Genomic DNA, 25,733 nt, shown 5'->3' on the forward strand with positions numbered 1-25,733 from the left:
ATTGCAGGGAGAGTTTTTCTTCCTTCTCCCATCTGCGTGAGACGTGGGACATTTGAGAAACTTTGAACTTTACTGTGCTCATGGACTTCTTCATCAAGTTATGGTATTGTTACACTGTTTGTAACTATATGTTATAATTACGTGGTTTTGTCAGTTTTTTCAGTCTTGGTTTGTCCTGTGCTTTGTGATATCACACCAGAGGAATATTGTATCATTTCTTAATGCATGCATTACTAAATGACAATAAAAGAGGACTACGTGTCTTCATAATCATCATCATAATTTCCGAGCCTGACGCAAGAATGCTGATATTACCTGGTAATAGGTTCCATTGTACATACAGCCACACTGGTCTCTTGAGACACACTTGTCTCCACTCTGCACAAAGCCTTTGTCACACTGACAGCCCTCGGCACACGGCTGGTCACAGAGCTGAGGACGAGGCTCAAGGCAGGTGGCTGGACAGGCTGAGGCACAGGGCTGGTAGTGACTGTTGGCCGGGCACTGGACAGCTACACAGAAAGAAAGAAATGGATGTCACAGCAGGAAGAGACACTTGACACTAAAGCTGAAACAATCTCTGTTGGTCAGGAACTTGTTTTCTGTGCTACATACGGCAGAAGGTTTCATTTCTCCAGGGCTCAATAGTGACGTTGCGTTGCTGACACTGAGTGACATAAGATTCCAGGGCCTCGCACAGCTGCTGCTTGTTGCCGTCCAGTGCGCACATGTCGTACACACAGTCCTGGAAGAAGGCCTGGGAGAGGGAAGAATTGGATCACAGATTAAGATGCTATTGAGTTTGGGCACTATTTTGACTTAATGGGACAGAATGAGAGGTGCGGAATTTAAACTTGAAAAGAACAATCAAAAGAATGGATCCTTTTATAAATTTCGAACAGTTCATGTGGATCTGTTATCGTTTGTTCATTATGTGCCATGTTGTATGGCGTGGGTGATCATGGTCTTTCCATGACCATGATTGTTCTTGGCAAATCTTTTGACAGAAGTGGTTTGCCATTGGCTTCTTCTGGGCAGTGTCTTTACAAGATGGGTGACTCCAGCCACTATCAATACTCTTCAGAGATTGTCTGCCTGGCATCAGTGGTCGCATAACCAGGACTTGTGATCTGCACCAGTTGCTCATACGACCATCCATCACCTGCTGCCTATGGTTTCACATGAAGCTGGTCAAGGTGGGATGGGGAGGTGCTAAGCAGGCGCTACACCTTGCCCAAGGGTGACCAGCAGGATAAGAGCGGGAAGGAGCGCCTTACACCTCCTTTGTGAAAGACATTCTCCACCCCGATACCCAAGGATCTGTTTTTTTGTAACTTGATTAATCTACAACCAAATCGACGGGCAGGGCCCAGGGCTGAGAGGGTATCAAAGTTGTAAGGCCCAAGTCCAAGAGCAGAGAATGAAAGACCCGAGCTTTGGGCGACTTAAGCACTGGGCTACAATGAAAAGATCAGGATGTTGGGGCTGAAGTTGAGGGTCATGCTGGTTCAGCTCGCTGTCCTGTGAGGTTTACTCGTCTCTGCACTGAACTGAGGCTGCGGCCTGCAAGAAACAGGCTTCCGAATCAGCTGCCGTGATGCCTGGTTGTGTACTTCAGTTCAGAGCACTATTTGCTTGCTTTTATTTTGAACATGGTTTCGTTGTTTTTCTCTTTGCACACTGGGTGTTTAACGGTCCTTGTCTTAATGGATTGTATTGAATTTCTTCGTTTTGTGGCTGCCTGTAAGGAGACGAATCTCAAGGTTGTATAAGGTATACATACTTGGAGAAAAATATACTTCAAACTTTGAATTAGGCCAAGCAGACCTTGTTGTGATCAGCTATCAGAGAAAATGTTTCACACAGGACCTTATCAAAGAGGTCTGTGAGATGAAGGAGAAGAACAAAGGGTGGAAGACAAAGGGTAAAGAGGAAGTGACAGGAAAATGGAGACTCACCATTGGGTCAATCTTGTAGTGACAGGCAGCAAATGGGCCAAGATGATCTAACAACATCCCACAGTAGGAGGGTCCTTCGTAGGTGTCACGTTCAGCCTCAGAGCACTGTGGGGTCACCTCGGTATCTGTCAAGGTACAGCTGAGAAAAGATGGGGGATTAAGGGTGAGGGAGAGAGAAAAAGTGATTAATATTTATTACAAATAACCAAACAATTGACATATTCTGCTTTCTGGGTTATACCTTGGAAAGGAATTATTTTCTGAATGGCATGTTGGGATTTATGAATGAATAAGCAGGGTTGGGGGATGGGGGTTTTCAGGACTCGGATGCTTTATCATTCATTCTATGGGGTCTCTTGGTTCGTGGATGTCTGGGAAGAGTATGAATTTCAGGGTGTATACTGTGTACATACTCTGATATTGAAGGAACCTAAAATCTAAATCTGTAATATTCTACATCTGTGGTATTCATCTCCACCAACAAAAGGTTTTCTGTCTCATTTGGAAAGCACAGTGGACCTGTTATTTTGGAAGACCTGTCCTAAGCCCAGCACATAAATGCAATTACGATGAAAGCATGGCAGTGCCTCTACTTCCTTGGGAATTTGCAGAGTTTCAACATGACATCTTAAACATTGATAAACTTCTACAGATATGTAGTGGACAGTACAGTATATTGACTGGCTGCATCATGGTTTGGTATGTAAACTCCAATGTCCTTGAACGGAAAATCCTACAAAAGTAGTGGACGTGGCCCAGTCCATCACAGGTAAAGCTCTCCCAACCACTGAGCACATCTACATGAAACCCTGTCTCAGACAAGCAGCATCCATCAACATGGCCCCCACCACCCACAGTACGCTGACTCCTCCTTGCTGTAATCATGGAAAAAGTACAGGAGACTCAGGTTCAGGAACAATTATTACCCCTCAACCATGAGGCTCTTGAACCAAAGGGGATAACTTCACTCAACTTCACGCCCCATCATTGAAATGTTTCTACAACCTATGGACTCACTTTCAAGGACTCTTGCTTATTTATTTATTGTTATTATTTCTTCTTTTGTATTTGCACAGTTTGTTGTCTTCTGCACTCTGGTTGAATACCCAAGTTGGGTGGTCTTTCATTGATTCTGTTATGGTTATTATTCTATAGATTTATTGAGTATGGCACAAAAAATTAAATCTCAGGGTTGTACAGTATATGGTGACATATGTGTACTTTGATAATAAATTTACTTACAGCTTTGAACTTTGAACCCTTCTTCTATCAGAACTTCCCTAGCTCTGGGACAGCTGAACTTTGAACTGAGAAAATTACTTACCTTTTTCATATTCTCTGGGGTCCTCCAGTGAAAAGAAGCTGCCATTTCTCCTTTGGAAAATGAAGCCTATTCCAACCTGTTGGCTCTTCTGACTGAACTCAACAAACTAAGTAAAGACCCTCGAGTTAAGTGTCTCTTACTTTCTGTTACGCCGTCAGCAATGAAGGTCCTCTGTATGTATAGAAGGGTTCTTCATTGCTGTTTCTGTAACAATTCTGTTGACCAGTTAGGGTTGGTAACCCTGAGCAGAACCCCCAAACCTGGAGGACTGGTGGACTACTCTTAGTCTGGCCTCTACCCTTTGACCTGTTTGGCATGGATGACCCTACCAAGAACCAAAGCATAAAGCCCTGACTCCAGGAAACAGAGCTCTCCGGGTCATTGAGGCACGCAAGCTGCCAAACCCTACAACAGGTTGTGGTCCTCTTGGAGGTGTTCACTTTGAGTGGAGTATATTTGTTGGTGGCTGGAAGAAGAAACCTCAGTTTTGTGGACACACAACAAGAGATTAAAGGTGGTGCAAACTGGAGCAACAACAATCTGTGCTATTGCAGTCCTGGCGATTTTCAAATTCCACCCTCTGTTCTGATGTAGGATTTTGTTTCAAAATGTTGATAATTCCCTTCCCCTGCAGATGTCACTTCACCTGCTGAATTCCTCTATCATGTTGTGCGTTCCTCATTATTCTGGTCATTCTGACTTCCCATAATAGAGGTGTATAAGATTATGAGAGGCATAGACAGAGTAAACAGAGAGTATCTGTTTCCCCGGATAGAAATGTCTAATACCAGAGGGCGTGCATTAAAGGTGAGAGGGGGTAGGTTCAAAGGGGATGTGAGGGGTAAGTTTTCTACTCAGAGAGGGGTGGATGCCTGGAATGCGCTGTCTGGTACAGTGGTAAAGGCAAAAACATTAGAGGCTAGAAAGAGACATTTGGATAGATACATGGATGTGAGGAAGCTGAAAGGATATGGACATGATGTAGATAGGAAGGCTTAGAGTTTGGGTGTTTTTGATTTGCTTTTTAGCTGGTGTGGCACAACATTGTGGGCCAAATGGCCTGTTCCTGTGCTGTAGTGTTCTATGGTCTACGTTAATCCTTTCTGCAATATCACTCTTCGCTCTGCGTTGTGATCTCCCTTTTATGCTGAACTAATTCCCTTCTGTTTGTTGGTAATCTTCAATCCCCAGGTTCTATTAGGAGTTTGAAAATCAGTAGAAAATCTTTGATTCTTTGTGGCCATTTATTTTAAAGTTTAAACAAAGGAACAGATACAGAGCATGCAAAACTAAAGGCAAGGAAAAAAAGATGGCTCTTTTGAAAAAAATCTTTCACCTTCATAGTCCAGATACCACCACATTCCTCAGATAAAAAGCAACCAGTCAAAATACACCATCATAGCATGTGTGTTGTGTGCTCATACTTAGCCAATGAAAAATGGAAAATGGTGATAAATCATATGTACTGCTACTGCTTTCTGCTAGTAAGTGGAGAGAAAAGCACATATATTGTGAAAATATATGAGTTAAAAATGTTAGCAAAAACTATGGATTTAGTCTTGCATAAATGCATCTGCTAACCTCTGGTTTAAGATGGTGCTGGTGAATCTCTGCAACTTCTGGCTGGTGGCCGATGAAACAAGGAAAACAACTTAATATCTTGTCAATCACTCTTTTTCTAGTAAACGATCATCATAAGCAATGGTCTGTAACTTCCCTTTGGACTTGGAGGCAATTCGGTGTGACAGAGTTGAGGTGAGGCGACGCAGCTGGTCCATCACCGAGAGCAAGGAAGACCCGTGGTTCAATAGATTTAAGTGCCAGGCTGAATCATAAAGGTCGGGTATAAATCCAATTGATGTGGTGGGGTCCAGGCCCCGGAGTGTATCGAAACAACTGAACCCCATGTCTAGGTGCCGGGCCAGATTGGAAAAGTCAGGGTGTCAGGGCCTGAGGTGAGTGTTGGACCGGTTCAGCTCGCTGCTCCGCTCTGCGCTCAACTAAGGGTCCATGGACAGGACTCTCCTTGTGGACTTCAGCTCAGAACGCTATTTGTTTGTATTTGCTGTTTACATGACTTTTTTTCTCTCTGCACATTGGGTGTTTGATGCTCCGTTTTTTAATGGGTTCTTTTGGGTTTCTTTGCTTTGTGGCTGTCTGTTAGGACATGGATCTCAAAGTTGTATAATATATACATACTTTGATTATAAAAGTACTTTGAACTTATACAAAGTATAAGGAAACAACTAATTCTAACAGCTTTGGAAAACCTCACTAGCCCATCATTTAGATTGATTCTTTAATCCTATTTGCTGTAAAATAACAACACAGTGAGACACTGTTCAAAATGCATTGTCATTTGATCAGAATCAAGCCTGGAAAAGGATGTGAATCTTCTGACCACTGGACCATTCTCCATGGGACAGTGCAGAGCAGGGGTTCCCATCCTGGGGGTTCATAGACCCATCGGTTAATGGTAAGGCATTAAAAAAAGCATGGTAGTGTAGTGGTTAGCACGACACTTTACAGTACCAGCGACCGGGTTCAATTCCCGCCTCTGCCGTAAGGAGTTTGTACGTTCTCCCCGCGACCGTGTGGGTTTCCTCCGGGTGGTTTGGTTTCCTCCCACAGTCCAAAGACGTACTGGTTGGTAGGTTAACTGGTCATTGTAAATTGTCCCGTGATTAGGCTAGGGTTAAATTGGGGGACACAAGAGGTACTGCAGAAGCTGGAAATCCAACGCAACACAAACACAATGTGCTAGAGGAGCTCAGAAGGTCAGGCAGCATCTATGGACGGGAATAAACAGTTGACGTTTTAGGTCGAGGCCCTTCATCAGGACTGGAAAGGAAGGGGGAAGAAGCCGGAATAAGAAGGTGGGGGGAAGGGGAGCAAGAACTACAGGTGGCGGGTGATAGGTGAATCTGGGAGAGGGGAGGGGAGAAGTAAAGAGCTGGGAAGTTGATTGGTGAAAGAGATAACAGGCTGCAGAAGGGGGAATCTGATAGGGGAGGACAGAAGACCATGGAAGAAAGGGAAGAGCGAGGAGCACCAGAGGGAGGTGATGGGCAGGTAAGGAGATAAGGTGAGAGAGGGAGGTGGGAATGGGGAATAGTGAAGGTGGGGAGTCAGTTACTAGAAGTTTGAAAAATTGATGTTCATGTCATCAGAGTGCAGACTGCTCAGACAGACTATAAGGTGCTACTCCTCCTCCGAGTGTGGCCTCTTTGTGGCAGCAGAGGAGGCCATGGACTGACATGTCAGAATGGGAACGGGAAGTACAATTGAAATGGGTGGCCACCGGAAAATCCCGCTTTTTCTGGCTGACGGAGCGTAGGTGCTCAGCAAAGCAGTCTCCCAATCTCTGTCAGGTCTCAGCGATATACAGGAGGCCAAACCAGGAGCACCTGATCCCCAACAGACTCTCATATGAAGTGCTGCCTCACCAGGGAGGGCTGTCTGGGACCCTGAGTGGTAATGAGGGAGGACGTGTAGGGGCAGGTTAAACTGGCAGAATACTGGGCAGTGCAGCTCGAAGGGCCAGAGGGCCTATTCAATAAATAAAGCAGGTTGGGAACGCCTGGCGTAGAGTGACAGAACAAGAGGAACTTTGCCTCGTCGTTAATTCACAGAATTCCTCCAATCCTTCACGCCATTTTCCGAGGGAAGATTGATGATTTGTGGAGCGGGTCACCCCTCCCCCACCCCATTTGCCACTTACTTCTGGTTCACGTTCCAGCTGTTGCCGAAGTCATTGACTCCCTTCACCACCTGTCCCTCAGGAGTTCTGAAATCATCGCCCGGGTTCCCGTTGTAGTCACCGCATAGGCCGCACAACTGGCTGGAGTAGCTGAACGGGGAGAGGGAGACAGGGATGAGATCGCCAGTGTGCAAGGGTTGCCGGGGGCTTGGTGCTGGGTCGGGAATGGGGAGTCGGTGAGAACTGTGTGGGGGGGGGTTCGTGTGGAAAGCCCGAGACACGGGTGTGCATGGTGGGAGGGCTGTGCGCACAATAGGTACAGGGAGAGGGTGCCGTTGTCAAGAGTACGTGGGCGGCCACAGGGTGAGCACGGACCCGTGAGGGGCTGGCGGCCGTGGAACCGACTGCTGAGTGGGTGAGTACGGAGCACGTGAGTGGCGCCGTGCGCACGCGGAGCTGGGCACGGTTGGCTTGCTGGGGTTGAGCGAGCCGAGTCCGCGGTGGGCAGGAGGAAGGCAGGCCTGACTAACCCGCACTTAGCGCGGGGAGCCGCGCGCTGTCGGCAGATGCCGTCGTGCTCCGTCAGCACGCGGGACCGCGCGCTGTCGGCAGATGCCGTCGAGCTCCATGAGCACGCGGGGCCGCGCGCTGTCGGCGGATGCCGTCGAGCTCCGTCAGCACGCGGGGCCGCGCGCTGTCGGCGGATGCCGTCGAGCTCCGTCAGCACGCGGGGCCGCGCGCTGTCGGCGGATGCCGTCGAGCTCCGTCAGCACGCGGGGCCGCGCGCTGTCGGCGGATGCCGTCGAGCTCCGTCAGCACGCGGGGCCGCGCGCTGTCGGCGGAAGCCGTCGAGCTCCGTCAGCACGCGGGGCCGCGCGCTGTCGGCGGATGCCGTCGAGCTCCGTCAGCACGCGGGGCCGCGCGCTGTCGGCGGATGCCGTCGAGCTCCGTCAGCACGCGGGGCCGCGCGCTGTCGGCGGATGCCGTCGAGCTCCGTCAGCACGCGGGGCCGCGCGCTGTCGGCGGATGCCGTCGAGCTCCGTCAGCACGCGGGGCCGCGCGCTGTCGGCGGATGCCGTCGAGCTCCGTCAGCACGCGGGGCCGCGCGCTGTCGGCGGATGCCGTCGAGCTCCGTCAGCACGCGGGGCCGCACGCTGTCGGCGGATGCCGTAGTGCTCCGTCAGCACTCGGCGCCGCGCGCTCTCGGCAGATGCCGTAGTGCTCCGTCAGCACTCGGCGCCGCGCGCTCTCGGCCTGCAGCGGTCGCCTGGTGTCGGCACCTTTGAGCATGGGAGGTGGTGCGCAGTTGGAACGTGACTCCCCTCCGAGAAGGAGTGATTGTGTGGCGGGGTGGAGATACTCGTTCCCTCCGCTAGCCTGCAGGTCACCCTTGGGTAAGGTGCAACACCTGCTTAGCCCCTCTCGATCAGGGTCACATGAAGCCGTGGGGATCAGGTGGTGGATGGTCGTAATAACAGCTGGGGCATATCACAAGTCCTGTTTATGTGACCACTGACGCCAAGCAGACAATCTCTGAAGAGTATTGATAGTGGCTGGGATCACCTGTCTTGTAAAGACACTGCCCAGAAGGCGGCAGACGGCTTCTGCAGAAAAATCTGCCTGGAGCAAACATGGTCACAGAAAGACCGTGATTGCCTACGACTGATGGCGAGGCAAGGTGTGGATGGATAACAGAAGAAAATATGGATATGCAAACAATGGTGAGTATGGTTCCGACACTCCGTGCGAGGGAGGGGCAGGTGTCATGTGCAGGGCTCAGAGCGCCGGATGGAAACTGGTAATGTTACACAGGCTGAAGCATGGTATGGGAAGTGGGGCTGACCGGGATGAGTGGGACCGAACTTACTCGCTAGGAACCTTCACGTCAACGTGGTGCCTGCCATCGTAGCGCACGGTCAGGCCAAAGTCGGTCTGCAGCACCACGTGTCTGCCCGAAGGTTTGACGGTGACTCCGGGGAGCGGGCGGATGGGAACGGTCACAGGCTGTCCGTCCACCTGGAAGGCAGCAGACAGAGAAAGCTTGTAGATTAAACAGAAGTCTTCCGTAAAACAGTCATGCAGCCTGTCCAGTGTAAAGGAGTTAGTATTGTGAGCACTAGATCAAAGTTAATGTATTATCGAATATGTATACCTTATACAACCTTGAGATTCATCTCCTTACAGCCAGTGACAAATGAAAGAAACCCAAAAGAACCCTTTTAAAAAAAACTGACAAATGCCCTGATGTGCAGAAAGAGAGAGAGAGAGACAGAAATAACAGATTGTGCAAACAATAGGAGTAAGCATTGAGCATTTAGAATGAAGGTTAGTCCTCAGACATGAAGCCCAGAGTCACAGCCTCAGTGCAATGAAGAGTGAATGAATGTTGCAGAGCAGCGAGCTGAACCGGCCCGACATTCGCCTCTGGTCGTGACACCCGGGCTTTTCAATCCATCGTCTAAATCAAGATACAATATACTGAATTAATTGTGGCAATGAACTGCTTCTGTGAGAAGGGTTGTTTCAGTCCCTGTATGTTCAGAAGAGTCAAGATAAAAGTGCTGATGAGACATTTCCTCTACTGGATCAGAAACTTTCGGAGAGCAGAGTGGCAGGTGGAGATGACAGAGTGACTGTAAGAGGGGTGGATGGAACAGTCTCTTTAGGACACTGGAAGGTTGTTGGCTGCAAGAGTGTTACTAGTTCTGTGAAATTGAATTGGATCTTATCTTTCTCTCTACACCCATGACTGTGTGGCTTGGCACAGCTTAAATACCATCTATATATTTGAAGACGATACAACCATTGATGGCAGAATCTCGGATGAGAGGGCGTACAGGAGTGAGATATACCTGCTAGTTGAGTGGTGTCTCAGCAACAACTGTGCACTCAATGTCAGTAAGACCAAAGAACTGATTGTTGAGTTCAGAAAGGGTAAGACATGGGATCACACATCAGTTGTCATAGAGGGATCGGAAGTGGAAAGAGTGAGCAATTTCAAGTTTTTAGGTGCCAGTATCTCTGAGGATCTAAGCTGGAGCCAACATATCGATGCAGCTACAAAGAAGGCACGACAGCAGTTATACTTAATGAGGAGTATGAGAAGATTTGGTATGTCTCCAAAGACATTCGCAAATTTCTGTAGCGTACCATAGAGAGTAATCTAACTGGCGACATCACTGTCTGTCTGGTATGGGGAGGGGGGTTAACACACAGGATCAATGTGAGCTGCAGAGAGTTTAAACTTGGTCAGCTACATCGTGGGTACTAGCCACCCAAGCATCCAGGACATCTTCAAGGAACGTTGACTCAAAAAGATGGCATTCATCATTAAGGACCCCCATCACTCTGGTCATGCTCTCTTCTCATTGTTACCGTCAGGGAGGAGGTGCAGAAGCCTGAAGGCACAGACTCAGTGATTCAGGAACAGCTTCTTCCTCTCGGCCTCACCTGGAAGGACAGTCTGGGGCCCTGAATGGTGGTAAGGGAGGAAGTGTAAGGGCATGTGTAGCACTTGTTCCGCTTACACGGATAAGTGCCAGGAGGGAGATCAGTGGGGAGGGATGGGGGGGACGAATGGACAAGGGAGTTGCGTAGGGAGCAATCCCTGCGGAAAGCAGAGAGAGGGGGGGAGGGAAAGCTGTGCTTAGTGGTGGGATCCCGTTGGAGGTGGTGGAAGTTATGGAGAATAATTTGGGGTGATATACTGCGTCCGGTGCTCCCGATGTGGCCTTCTATATATTGGCGAGACCCGACGCAGACTGGGAGATCATTTTGCTGAACACCTACGCACTGTCCGCCAGAGAAAGCAGGATCTCCCAGTGGTCACACATTTTAATTCCACATCCCATTCCCATTCTGACATGTCTATCCACGGCCTCCTCTACTGTAAAGATGAAGCCACACTCAGGTTGGAGGAACAACACCTTATATTCCGTCTGGGTAGCCTCCAACCTGATGGCATGAACATCGACTTCTCTAACTTCCGCTAATGCCCCACCTCCCCCTCATACCCCATCCGTTATTTATTTTTATACACACCTTCTTTCTCTCACTCTCCTTTTTCTCCCTCTGTCCCTCTGACTATACCCCTTGCCCATCCTCTAGGTTCCCCCCCACTTGTCTTTCTCCCCAGACCTCCTGTCCCATGATCCTCTCATATCCCCTTTGCCAATCACCTGTCCAGCTCTTGGCTCCATCCCTCCCCCTCCTGTCTTCTCCTATCATTTTGGATCTCCCCCTCCCCCTCCAACTTTCAAATCCCTTACTCACTCTTCCTTCAGTTAGTCCTGACGAAGAGACTCGGCCTGAAACGTCGACTGCACCTCTTCCTAGAAATGCTGCCTGGCCTGCTGCGTTCACCAGCAACTTTGATAAGTCATGAAATTTGTTAATTCTGTGGCAACAGAACAATGCAATACATAATAATAGAAAAAAAACTGAATTACAGTAAATATATAAAATAGTTAAATTAAGTAAGTAGTTCAAAAACAGAAATAAAAAAGGTAGTGAGGCAGTGTTCATTGGTTCAATGTCCATTCAGAAATCAGATGGCAGAGGGGAAGAAGCTGTTCCTGAAACACTGAGTGTGTGCCTTCAGGCTCCTGTACCTCCTCCCTGATGGTAGCAATGAGAACAAGGCATGTCCTGGGAGATGGGATGACACCTTTAATGATGGATGCCGCCTTTTTGAGGCATCGCTGTTTGAAGATGTCCTGGATACTACAGAGACTGGTGCCCATGATGGAGCTGAATGAGTTTACAACTCTCAACAGCTTATTTCGATCCTGTGCAGTAGCGCCCCCCCCCCATCCCCATACCAGATGGTGTTGCAGACACTCAAGAATTCAGGAACAGCTTCTTCCCCTCAACCATCCGATTTCTGAATGGACATTGGACCCGTGAACACTACTCCCCTACTTTTTTTGCACTACTTAACTATTTAATATATATATTTATACTGTAATTCACAGTTTTTCCCCTACTCCGATGTATTGCATTGTACTGCTGCCACAAAGACAAGTTTCACAACATATGCCAGTGGTATTAAGCCTGATGCTGATAATGAAAGGAGGTGGAAATGTGTGTGGGAGGAGTGGTATTCTGGCTAGTAGGAGAGGATGTGAGAGTAGCCCATGGGACGTAGCAACGAGATGATTTACAAACCCTGTCATGAGCGATCGGGGACAAGGTATGGTTAAGGTGAAAAGGAAGCAGAGGATATCTCAATGGTGACACATCGGAGGTTAGGAGAATGAGAGATGATCTGATTGAAGCATACAAGTTACGGAGAAGTCTTGGCATGTCAGATGGTGAGAAGATGGGAGAATCATGTGGTACGGGCATTGTCTCAGGAGAAGGTATTCTAACAAAGGGCCAACTTTTTTCTCGACATAATCCCAATTTTTTGGAAAACTTTACCCTGGAAAGGTGTACAGGTGAAGTTATTAAGTATACGGTACTTAAGGCAGACAGATATTTAGTCTAAAGCAGGGATTCCCAACCTGTGGTCCAAAGGCTTCTCAGTTGATGACAAACACAAGAGATTCTGCAGATGCTGGACATCCAAAGCAACACACACAAAATGCTGGAGGAACTCAGCAGGTCAGGCAGCATCTATGGAAAAGAGTAAACAGTCAATGTTTCGGGCCGAGACCCTTCATCAGGGTGAAGTCTAATGAAAGGTTTTGGCCTGAAACAACAACTGTTCACTCTTTTTCATAGATTCTGCCTGGCCTGCTGAGTTTCTGCACCATTTTGAGTATGATCCCTAAATTAGTGGCAAGGTGCCATGGCATAGAAACGGTTGGGAACCCCGTCTAAAGGGAAATCAGGGATTATGGGGAACAGACAGGAAAGTGAGGCTTAGGCCAAGATCAGATTGGCTTTCATCTATTCAAATACTGCAAATAACTCAAGTGGCCATGTGGCCCTCTCAGCTGGTGGAGTTACAATGCAATGCTTTCCTTTTACACTATGTCCCTCAATCCTTATACCCAACATCTGGAACACAGACCACAGATGAGTACAGCACAGGAACAGGTCATTCGGCCCACAATGTTGTGCCGAACCAGCTAAAAAGCAACTCAAAAAACACCCAAACACTAATCCCTCCTACCTACACTATGTCCATATCCCTCCATCTTCCTCACATCCATTTTCCTATCCAAATGTCTCTTAAAAGCCTCTAATGTATTTGCCTCTTGCACCATACCAGGCAGCACATTCCAGACACCCACCACTCTCTGAGTAAAAAACTTCTACCTCACATCCTCCTTGAACCTACTCCCTCTCATCTTCAATGCATGCCCTCTGGTATTAGACATTTCTACCCTGGGAAACAGATACTCTCTGTCTACTCTATCTGTGCCTCTCATAACCTTTCTCCCCTCAGCCTCTGCTGCTCCAGGGAAAACAACCCAAGTTTATCCAGCCTCTCGTGATAGCACATGCACTCTAAACCAGACAGCATCCTGGTAAACCTCTTCTGCACCCTCTCCAAAGCCTCAACATCGTTCCTATAGTGTGGCCACCAGAACTGTAGGCAATACTACAGATGTGGCCGAACCAGGGTTTTATAAAGTTGCAACACAACCTCTTGGCTTTTGAACTCAGTGCCTCGGCTAATAAAAGCAAAACATCTCTTGGACTCATCAGTTTTAGTGGAGCCAGTAACCAATGGGTGAATGCAGTCCTCTCACCTGGACGGCCCTGTTCCTGAGTATTGACACAGTGATGCCGTAGACGCTGACATGAACCGCTTTGACATACGACACAGTCTTCACTCCGTTGCGATGCTCGTTGGCCGTGTACACGGTGAACGGGGTCAGACTGGAGTTACAGGGCTTGGCCAACACATAAGTGCAGTTGCCCTGGAAGTTGAACTTCCTCTTGTCGAAGGAGGTGTAGTGGGGGTCTCCGGATGCAGTGCAGGTGGACGAACCTGAGGGGAAATGTTGAATTTTTGAATTGCTGGGCTTGAAGGAAAGTGAGGCTTCATCTCAGTTGTAACAAAAAAATTACCTAATCTGCTGCTAAAATAGAAGGCAATTCTGATTTAGTTGTTGGAATGTATTGCTGGTTTGCAGATTAATATACATCTGTTTAGTGAAATGGATACAAGCAATGCCAATCTTAGTGTTTAGTATTACCTCCCCGAATAAAAAGGCACAGCAGCACCTCCACTTCCTGAGGAGATTGAGGCAAACAAGATTCCCCCCAACTCCCATCTTAGCAACATTTTACAGGAGCACCATTGAGAGCATCCTGACAAGTTGCATCTCCATCTGGTATGGAAGCAGCTTAGCATCGGACCAGAAGTCCCTACAAAGGACTGTGAAAATGAATGAGAAGATCATGGGGGTCTCCCTACCATCCATGTGGACATTTATCAGGAGCACCGCATATTCAGAGCCTGTAGTATTATCAAGGATCCCACCCATCCATCCAGATCCTCTTTGACTTTCTACCATCAGGCAGGAGACTCTGATGCATAAAGACAAGAATGGTCAGGATGGGAAACAATTTCTTCCCTCAGGCCATTAGTTTCTGAACTCCCTGCCGCATCACATTTGAAGTGTCACCTAATAACTTGTGTTGTACTCTACAATATTTAATTTGTGCACTTTACTTGGTTTATCTAGGTGTAATTCATTTGTAGATTTAATCCTTACTTTCGTAAGTATTGTGTGTTGTGTGTTATGTGCACTAGCCTCCATAGTATTCAGGACATCTTCTAGGAGTGATGCCTCAAAAAGGCAGTGCCCATCATTAACGATACATCATATATATACTTACTGAAATTCACAGTTTTTATTATTACATATTACAACGTACTGCTGCCCATAACAACAAATTTTGCAACGTGCTGATTCTGATTCTGACTCTGCTTGGATTGGCAGCATTAACTGCCCCCCCCCCACCTCCAAATGACACTGAACTAAGCAAAGAGGAAAAACACCTTTACCTTTTGGGTGACAGCCATGGACCCCACCCTGCACTCCGCAGTACTCATCTGACTCGCAGCTCATGTTCATACATTTGACTGTGAAGTTCCCAAGGCAACCACAAATGGAGGTGCATGCATCCGACCAGATAACCTGCCCGGGCTGAAGAGAGAAAGAGAAATGATCAATCTCAGGAAAACGGTCATTGGAGATGATTAAAGGTGCCACAGTAACATCGTGCTATTACAACGCCAGCAACGGGGATCGATGCCGCTGCCCTCTGCGAGTAGTTTTTATGTTCTCCCCTGACCATGTGGATTTCCTCGCGTGTTCTGCTTTCCTCCCGCATTTCAAAGATGTATGGGTTAGAGTAGGTGTTCCCAACCTTGTTTTATGCCATGGACCAATACCATAAAGCAAGAGGTCTGGGAGCCCCAGGTTGAGAATTTTGTTAGGGTTACTAAGTGATAAGCATGCAGTATTGGTAACAGAACTGTGGCAACACTTGCGGGCTGCCCACATTGCATGTGTTGGTCACTGACGCAAATTGACACATTTCACTGTTTGAGGTAGGTGTCGTAAATAAAGCTAATTCTTTAAAAAAAAATTGGCATCCATTAAAATCAGGAGAGTACATATCTGAATTGTGCTTTTTGCTTGACTTTGTTGGGACTCGTTGTGAAATATTGTCCCGTATAGTGAAAATTTCATGCAGTTTTGTGTTCATGGGACACACCTTAAGTATATTGTGATGTTTGCATTGGTTCCTTAAAGTTGTTAGAGTCGGAAGTGGTAACGGGAACAAGTACCCACTACCTATTAAATGCTCCCAATAGCATGCATTAAAATAACCTCTGACAACCAAGACCAGCTCCTGGCTTTCAGGTGTGGCTTAACTACTAAGCCCAGCAGAACCATTTCTACTGAGAGGAAAAGGGGAAAAGACTGGTTACTGGCACCTTAAAAACCAGTAACTTCAGACAGATGAGGCTCGTCAGCCATGGTTGGCAGCACCTCCAGGAGAAGAAAAATTCTAATTTCAAACCTCTGCTGCCTTGCAACTATACCCACTCATGGGGAAGGCTTTGGGAGTAAACCCTAAGGGAAAATTCTGGAGCTGGAGACCCTAAGGCAGTCCAATGTTGAGTTCAACGATAACTGGCAATTCCTGCAACTCATGACATGATGAAGGGTCTGGCCCAAAAGGTTGACTATTTACTCTTTTCCATCAATGCTATCTAGTCTGCTGAGTTCCTCCAGTATTTTGTGTGCATTACCCTGGTAGGTCTTTGGAATGTGGGAGGAAACCTGAGCACCTGGAGGAAACCCTTGCAGTCACGAGGAGAACATACAAACTCCTCATAGACAGTGGCAGAAATTGAACCCCGATCACCTGCCCTGTAATTTTGTTTTTGCTAACTACTGTTGCAATCAGTTGCTTTTTTAAAAATATTTTTAGTAAGGTATTAGTCGAATCAATGCAAGACTGAATTTGTAATTTCACTAACATATAATTTGCATTTCAACCTATATTTTTCACAACATATGGTGTTAGGCTTCACCAAACAGTGGTAAAGCTATATGGCAGTTACATAATGGTTTGTCATCTTCCAATGGCTAAGTGTTAAACGTGCCATACCTATGTGTCTTTTGATTGGCCCTTGCTTATCTCAGGAATGTGGCCTTTACTCAGTAGAAAAGTATCTGTTTCTGCAAAAATTGCCATCTTGTCTGTCCTTTCCTTAGGCTCTTTCCTTTAGTTTCATGTGCTCTTTACATGTTCCTTTGCTTAAACTTTAAATACAGTGCCTATAAAAAGTATTCACCCCCCCCCCCGGAAGTTTTCATGTTTTATTGTTTTACATTGCATCACAGTGGATTTAATTTAGCTTTTTTTTTGACACTGATTAGCAGAAAAAGACTCTTTCGTGTCAATGTGAAGACAGATCTCTACAAAGTGATCTAAATTAATTACAAATATAAAACACAAAATACTTGATTGTATAAGTATTAACCCCCCCCCCCGGCCTTTAATAAGACACATCAAATCATCACTGGTGTGGCCAATTGGTTTTAGAAGTCACAAAATTAGTTAAATGGAGATCACCGTGTACAGCTAATATGTTTCAATTGATCATAGTAAAAATGCACCTGTATCTGGAAAGTCCAACTGCTGGTGAGTCAGTATCCTGGCAAAAACTACACCATGAAGACAAGAACACTCCAAGCAACTCCACGAAAAGGTTATTGAAAAGCACAAGTCAGGAAATGGATACAAGAACATTTCCAAGTCACTGATTATCCCTTGGAGTACAGTTAAGTCAATCATCAAAAAATTGAGCTTTTTGGCCATCAGACTAAACACTATGTTTGGTGTAAGCCAAGTACCCCACATCATCAAAAACACACCATGCCTACTGTGAAGCATGGTGGTGGCTGCATCATGCTGTGGGGATGCTTCACTACAGCAGGCCCTGGAAGGCTTGTGAAGGTAGAGGGTAAAATGAATGCAGCAAAATACAGGGAAATCCTGGAGGAAAACCTGATGCAATCTGCAAGAGAACTGTGACTTGGGAGAAAATTTGTCTTCCAGCAGGATCTTTATGGCCTCGTTGTCCACGGGAGTGGTACCAAAGGATTGGAGGGAGGCAAATGTTGTTCCCTTGTTCAAAAAAGGTAGTAGGGTTAGTCCGGGTAATTATAGACCAGTGAGCCTTACGTCTGTGGTGGAAAAGCTATTGGAAAAGATTCTTAGAGATAGGATCTATAGGCAGTTAGAGAATCATGGTCTGATCAGGGACAGTCAGCATGTCTTTGTGAAGGGCAGATCGTGTCTAACAAGCCTGATAGAGTTCTTTGAGGAGGTGACCAGGCATATAGATGAGGGTAGTGCAGTGGATGTGATCTATATGGATTTTAGTAAGGCATTTGACAAGGTTCCACAAGGTAGGCTTATTCAGAAAGTTAGAAGGCATGGGATCCAGGGAAGTTTGGCCAGGTGGATTCAGAATTGGCTTGCCTGCAGAAGACAGAAGGTCGTGGTAGAGGGAGTACATTCAGATTGGAGGATTGTGACTAGTGGTGTCCCGCAAGGATCTGTTCTGGGACCTCTACTTTTCGTGATTTTTATTAACGACCTGGATGTTGGGGTAGAAGGGTGGGTTGGCAAGTTTGCAGACAACACAAAGGTTGGTGGTGTTGTAGATAGTGTAGAGGATTGTCAAAGATTGCAGAGAGACATTGATAGGATGCAGAAGTGGGCTGAGAAGTGGCAGATGGAGTTCAACCGGAGAAGTGTGAGGTGGTACACTTTGGAAGGACAAACTCCAAGGCAGAGTACAAAGTAAATGGTAGGATACTTGGTAGTGTGGAGGAGCAGAGGGATCTTGGGGTACATGTCCACAGATCCCTGAAAGTTGCCTCACAGGTGGATAGGGTAGTTAAGAAAGCTTATGGGGTGTTAGCTTTCATAAGTCGAGGGATAGAGTTTAAGAGTCGCTATGTAATGATGCAGCTCTATAAAACTCTGGTTAGGCCATACTTGGAGTACTGTGTCCAGTTCTGGTCACGTCACTATAGGAAGGATGTGGAAGCATTGGAAAGGGTACAGAGGAGATTTACCAGGATGCTGCCTGGTTTAGAGAGCATGCATTATGATCAGAGATTAAGGGAGCTAGGGCTTTACTCTTTGGAGAGAAGGAGGATGAGAGGAGACATGATAGAGGTGTACAAGATAATAAGAGGAATAGATAGAGTGGATAGCCAGCGCCTCTTTCCCAGGGCACCACTGCTCAATACAAGAGGACATGGCTTTAAGGTAAGGGGTGGGAAGTTCAAGAGGGATATTAGAGGAAGGTTTTTTACTCAGAGTGGTTGGTGCGTGGAATGCACTGCCTGAGTCAGTGGTGGAGGCAGATACACTAGTGAAGTTTAAGAGACTACTAGACAGGTATATGGAGGAATCTAAGGTGGGGGCTTATATGGGAGGCAGGGTTTGAGGGTCGGCACAACATTGTGGGCCGAAGGGCCTGTACTGTGCTGTACTATTCTGTGTTCTTTGTTCTATGACAAGGGCCCCAAACATAAAACCAAAGCTACACAGGAATGGCTTAAAAACAATAAAGTTAATGTCCTGGAGTGGCAAGTCAGAGTCCAGACCTCAACCCAATTGAGAATTTGTGACTGGACTTGAAAAGGGCTGTTCACTCACGATCCCCATGCAATCTGACAGAGCTTGAGCAGTTCTGTAAAGAAGATTGGAGAAAAATTGCAGTGTCCAGATGTGCAGAGCTGATAGAGACCTGTCCACACAGACTCAAGGCTATAACTGCTGCCAAAGATGCATCTACTAAATACTGACTTGAAAGGTGGTGAATACTTATGCAATCAATTATTTTGTGTTTTATATTTGTTATTAATTTAGATTACTTTGTAAAGATCTGTTTCACTTTGACACTAAAAGAGTCTTTTTCTGCTGATCAGTGTCAAAAAAGGCCAAATTAAATCCACTGTGATTCTACTCATTCCTGGACTCCTAAAAGAACCTGTGGATGGAAAAATGGCCAGATCGGACACCACTGTGTAGCTGTGCCACCCCATTAAACAGAAGGAATGAGTTCCATTTAGTGCACTGACATCACTGGGCAGGGGTCTTGGTAAGGTTCAGTCTCTCAGTGCAGGTTTACCAGTGCTGTATCTTCACTGGTCATGAGTTTCAGGTAATATAACTTCCACTGCATATGCATTTAGTACAGAAGCAACTTTTCCCAAAGCTCAGACTCAAAGCAGTACATGGGGCAGATTTGGTAAATTGTAGTGAGTGCTTAAATGTTTAACACTCAGCATGGCTGGTATGATTGGGGGTCAGGACTTCATTAACTGATTGCTGTCTTGTAGGCTGAGCATACTGATACAGGATGGTCCCCGATCCTGGTGCATTACTTACAGAAGAACCTGGTTCTGTTGAGTATGCCCTCAAGACATTATTATTTTAGCTACATCAATGAAATGTGGCCATCACTAGATGTTTAGCTTTTATTGCCCTGAGGGGATGGTACTGTGTTGGCCTATCTTGGGACCTTGCCAAGATAGTGACATGCTTCCAAGTGAGGATGGCAAGTGACTTGGAGGGACGTGATTGTGGTTCTATGCAACACACACAAAATGCTGGAGGGACTAGGCAGGTCAGACAGCATCTCTGGAAATGGATAAGCAATTGATGATTCAGGCTGAGACCCTTCATCAGGACTGGAAAGGGAGGGAGAAGTTGCCAGAATAAAAAGATGGGAGAGAGGGGAAGGAGGCTAGCTAGAAGGTGATAAGTGAAGTCAGGTGGGTAGGAAAGGTCAAGGGCTGGAGAAGAAGGAATCTGATAGGAGAAAATGGACCATAGGAGAAAGGGGAGAAGGAGGGGACCCAGGGGAAAGTGATAAGCAAGTGAGAAGCTGTAAAAGGCTAGAGTGTGGAATAAAGGAAGAGGGAAGGGGAAGGGAATTTTTTGTACCGGAAGGAGAAATTGATATTCATGCCATTAGGTTGGAGACCCAGACGGAATATAAGGTGTTGCTCCACCATACTGAGCACCACTTCTTCTTGGCACAAGAGGAGACATGTCGGAATGGGAATGGAAATCGGAATTAAAATGTTTGGTCATTGGGAAGTTCAGCTCTTGACAGATGGAGCGGAGGTGCTCGACAAAGTGGTCCCCCAGTTTATGGCAGTCTCACCAATGTAGAGAAGACCGCATCAGTAGCACTGGACACAATGGGCACCCCTGTAGGTTCGCCATTGAAATGTTGCCTTACCTGGACGGGGCCCTGAATGGAGGTGAATGGGCAGGAGTAAGTACCGGGAGGGACTTTAGTCAGGGGCCGGAGAACATACAGACAAGGGAATCATGGAGGGAGCAATCCCTGTGAAAAGCAGAGGCAGGTAGGTAATGATATGTTTAGTGGATGGATCCCTTTGGAGATGGTGGATGCTGTGGGAGATGATGTATTGGATGTGGAGGCTCATGGGGTGGTACGTGAAGGCAAGAGGAACTCTATCACTTTTAAGACAGTGGAAAGATAGGGTGAGCATGGATGTTTGGGAAATGGAGGAGAAGTGGGTGAGGATAGCATCAAGAGTGGAGGGAGGGAAACCCCTTCCTTTGAAGAAGGTGGACACACTCATGTCCTGGACAGGAAAGTTGCATCCTGAGGTTAGATGCGGTGGAGGCGAAGGAACTGAGAAAAGGGAATTGTATTTTTACAGGAGACACGGTGGGAAGATGTATAGTAAAGATAACTGTGGGAACGATAGGCTTATAAAAGATGACGGTGGACAGTTTGTCTCCAGAGATGGAGACAGAGAGATTGAGAAAAGCAGGGAGGTGTCAGAGATGGACCAAGTGAGTTTGAGGGCAGGGTGAAAGTTGGAGACAAAGTTGATGAAACTGGTGAGCTCAGCATGGGTGCAGGAAGCAGCACCAATGCAGTCATTAGTGTAGTGGAGGAAGAGTTGGGAGTATTACCAGTGAAGGCTTCGAACATGGACTGTTCTATATAGCCAATGAAGAGACAGGCATAGCTGGGGTTTCTATGTGCCTACTGCCCTAGACCTTCTAGAGGTAGAGGTCATGAGTGTGCAAGAAGCTTTTGAAGAAGACTTAGGGGATCGCTATTGGTAGTGCATATTGCAACCATAGGCCATGGGAAATGGAAAGAACAGCTTGGTTAGGGTGGTGGTGGGCTGCTTTCTTGAACCTATCTGCAGAGGTTTGATGCAGCTGAGCTGGTCAGTGAGGTAATTCCAAATTAAATGTTGATGTGAGACTGGAGTCGAACACAGATGTAGATAGGTAGGTTTGGATGCTTTCTTTGCTTGGAGATCGCTAGATGAACTTGGGGGTTTCCTGGTTACTTTTACTTTCCTCCCAGACACACAACCACCTGGACAATTTTAAATGAATTTAACTCTTAAAGCTAAGAGTGTCAGACCCCGAGAGCCTGTGATGGGACCGGACAGAAAGAGCTTCACTCCGGGTCTGACCCCGAGAGCGGTTGATGGGACCGGTTAGAAGGAGTTTCACTCCATGTCTGATCCCGACAGTGCATAATGGGACTGGATGGAAAGAACCTCTGTATTGGTCCAATAACACTGGACAACAAAGATTTTGCTTCCTGAATACTTTCAGCTGTATCTTACGGATTTTGGGCTGCTGATCAAGAAAATCACCATGAAATTTCCCCACCATGCACTATTTTATTGTTGGACATTTAAGTGAGAAGCCTCAAACACTGAGTACAAATGAAAATCATCAACAAAACACTTTTAGCTTTGTTGAACTATTGCAAAGTGTCAACACCGTTATGCAATTAAACACATTATATTCAGTAAAAGTTAATTTCTTGTTTCTCCAAATTGCTATGTGAGTGAAGTAATCTGAAATATATTATGTTCAGACTCAAGTGGTCTGTCATACCCACAGAAAATTTCTGAGGAAGCATCACTTTGGAAAAAAGTTTGCTGTTTAGTGTAAGACTGTGGCTTTTCAATATGCAAGACGTTTATAGTTCTAATACCTGATAGTAGGTGCCATTGTGAATACAACCACACTGGTCTGCAGGGACACAACGGTCTCCTCTCATGTAGAATCCTTCATTGCAGACACACCCACCGGACACACAGCCGCCTGGACAATCTGGGGTTGGTCTATCACATCGGGGTGAGCATCCAGCCCCACATGGGTCATACTGAGAGTTTGGTGGGCAAGACACTGTTTGAGAAAAAAACAAATGTTGAAGAATTTTTGGAATTTGGAGCAGCGAGTTGTCGGTTGTTGTAGGGGCAACCTCTCTCACCCTTGCTGGGAGAGAGAGCCTATCTGAGAGACCGAAGCAACAGACACAAAATACCGGAGGAACTCAGCAGGCCAAACAGCATCTATGGTAAAGAGTAAACAGTCAGCAGGACCAAAGTGCAGGTTTGTGGACTGTAGTTTGATGGTCTCCGGATCAAGGTCTCTTTGGGGCTTGCACGATGGGGGGAGGGGGCGGAGGTCGTGCTTCTGCTGGTGTGAGTGGAGGGGAAGGGGGGTTAATGATTTTGCTGCTGCTTGTTCAAAGAGATGGGGAGGTGGGGCTTTGGGGCTTCGATGTTTCTAGCGTTCCATAGGGTTTCTTTGTTTCGTCGGTGTCTGTGAAGAGGATGAATTTCAGGTTGTACTGTATACCTGCTCTGACAGTCAATGTACATTTGAACCTTTGAAACTTTTGAACCTTTTAAACCCTAGAACAGGGGTTCTCTACCTTTTTTACACCATGGACTCTTATCATTAATCTTGGGTCCGTAAACCCCAGGTTGGGAATCCCCACCCCTAGAAGCAGTGGGTGCGAAGTCAGTAAGTATTTTCAAGGTAGAGATGGAGAGAAATTTGGAAAATTAGGGCAAGTCAAAAGTTGTGAAGGATAGGCAGGAATATAGGGCAGAGGTCAATGATCAAGGCAGCACATCAGTAAATGGTAGAACATTCTTGGGAGATTTGAAATTTTCAATTCCTAATATTTACTTCACCTGGATTACAAGGACCATAGTCATTTCATCTTTTCCAACATTACCATATTCTTCAGAAAAAAACTTACTACTTTGTCATTTATAAGAACAATCTGGATAATAATGTGATTAACTGGATCAGCAAGTTTGCAGATGAAACTAAGATTGGGGGTGTAATGGACAGTGAGGAGGACTATCATGGCTTGTAGAGGGATCTGGATCAGCTGGAAAAAATGGCAGATGGAATTTAATGCAGACAAGTGGAGGACCAACCAGGGTAGGTCTTACAGTGAATGGTAGGGCAGTGAGAAGTGCTGTAGAACAAAGGGATCTGGGAATATAGGTACATAATCATTGAAATTGGTGTCACAGGTGGATAGGGTCATAAAGAGAGCTTTTGGCACATTGGTCTTCATAAATCTAAGTATTGAGTACAGGAGATGGAACGTTATTTTGTAATTTTCTAAGCCATTGGTGAAGCCTAATTTGGAGTATTGTATTCAGTTTTGGTCACCTACCTATAGGAAAGATGTAAATAAGGTTGAAAGAATACAGAGAAAGCTTACAAGGGTGTTGCCGGATCTGGAGGACCTGAGTTATAGGGAAAGATTGAGTAGGTTATGACTTCCTTCCTTAGAATGTATGAGATTAAGAGGAGATTTGAGGGAGGTGTACAAAATTATGAAGGGTATAGACAATGTTGAGTCTGTGCAACTACATATCAATGAAATAAAAGCACACATGGGAGATGGCTCATGTATTAACATTGCAGCGAGAGAGAGAGAGATTACAATGTGCATGTGTAGACAACAGATCATATGTAGTGCTAAGGGGAGTCATTGCTGTAAAAGAAATAGATTCATACATTACAGATAGGGTAAATACATCAGGTTTTTTTCCACTGAGGTTGAGTGGGGCTACAACCACAGGTCATGGGTTAAGGGTAAAAGGTGAAAAGTTTAAGGGAACATGAGGGGAAACTTCTTCACTCAAAGGGTGGTGAGAGTGTGGAATGAGCTGCCAGCACAAGTGGTGCTTGTTAACTTGATTTCAATGTTTAAGAGAAGTTTGGATAGGTATGTGGATAGTAGGGCTATGTAGGGCCATGGTCCTGGTGCAGGTTGATGGGAATAGGCAGTTTAAATGGTTTCGCCATGGATCAGATGGGCCAAAGGGCCTGTTTCTGTGCTGTATTTTGCTATGAATCTATGACTAAGGGGCAGAACCTAATGTCCTCTAATTTCCAGAAAAACACATGATATTTCTTTCAACACTCATAAAAATTGCTGGTGAATGCAGCAGGCCATGCAGCATCTATAGGAAGAGGCACAGTCAACGTTTCGGGCCGAGACCCTTTGTCAGGACTTCCTGACGAAGGGTCTTGGCCCAAAACATCGACTGTACCTCTTCCTATAGATGCTGCGTTCACCAGCAATTTTTATGTGTGTTGCTTGAAATTCCAGCATCTGCAGATTTCCTCGTGTTTGCGTGATATTTCTTTCCACTGTAGATATTCTGGGCTCACTTGGATCTGTGGTCCGTTGAGACATGGTGGTTTTTGAACCTGTTAGTGATGCAGTGGTTGTTGTGGGATCTGTATTTTTAAAAAAAAGTTGAATATTAAATAAATGGGTACTTTGTATGAGTTACACGCTGGAATGTATTCAAGGTGTTTGTTTTAATCAGAGAATGGCTCAGCTCCGATGGCATATTCAAGTTTGCTGAATACATCTCTGTCATAGGCCAAATCAACAACATCTCCTCCATGATCTGCATCTTAGCCCCCTGCTCTACTCGCTTTACACTTATGCCTGTGGGGCTAAGCACAGTTTCTATGTCATATTCAAGTTTGCTGATGACAACACTGTCGTTGGCCAACTCAGAGATGGTGATGAATCAGCATATAAGAGGGAGACTGAAAATCTGGCTGAGTGGTGCCACAACAACTCAATGTCAGCAAGGACGAGGAGATGATTATTGACTTTAGGAGAAGGAAACCAGAGGTCATTGAAGGATCAGAGGTGGAGAGGGTCAGTACCTTTAAATGCTTTGGTGTTATTATTTCAGAGGACCTGTCCTGAGCCTGGCACTTACAAAGAAAGCACGGCACTGCCTCTACTTCCTCAGGAGTTTGTGGAGATTCAGTATGACATCTAAAACTTTGACAAACTTTTATGGATGTGTAGTGCAGAGTATATTGACTGGCTACATCACAGCTTAGTACGAAAACACAGCCTGGTATGGAAACACAGGCTCTGAATGGAAAATCC

At 46.1% G+C, this 25,733-nt stretch overlaps 1 protein-coding gene across 1 annotated transcript in view; it reads right to left on the reverse strand.

Annotated features, from left to right (window-relative positions):
- The window catches only part of LOC134346945 (IgGFc-binding protein-like), a 235,050-nt gene that overhangs the window by 177,683 nt on the left and 31,634 nt on the right, over positions 1-25,733 (reverse strand). Inside the window, exons 11-18 of the mRNA XM_063048829.1 lie at positions 22,494-22,687; positions 14,949-15,090; positions 13,684-13,925; positions 8,850-8,998; positions 7,004-7,132; positions 1,959-2,097; positions 616-757; positions 316-512 (exon numbers count right to left, since the gene is read on the reverse strand). Of these exons, the coding sequence (XP_062904899.1) occupies positions 316-512; positions 616-757; positions 1,959-2,097; positions 7,004-7,132; positions 8,850-8,998; positions 13,684-13,925; positions 14,949-15,090; positions 22,494-22,687 (1,334 nt within the window). The remainder of the gene's footprint in view (positions 1-315; positions 513-615; positions 758-1,958; positions 2,098-7,003; positions 7,133-8,849; positions 8,999-13,683; positions 13,926-14,948; positions 15,091-22,493; positions 22,688-25,733) is intronic.

Source organism: Mobula hypostoma, chromosome 5 (genome assembly GCF_963921235.1).
Source record: "Mobula hypostoma chromosome 5, sMobHyp1.1, whole genome shotgun sequence".
Lineage (NCBI taxonomy): Eukaryota > Metazoa > Chordata > Chondrichthyes > Myliobatiformes > Myliobatidae > Mobula > Mobula hypostoma.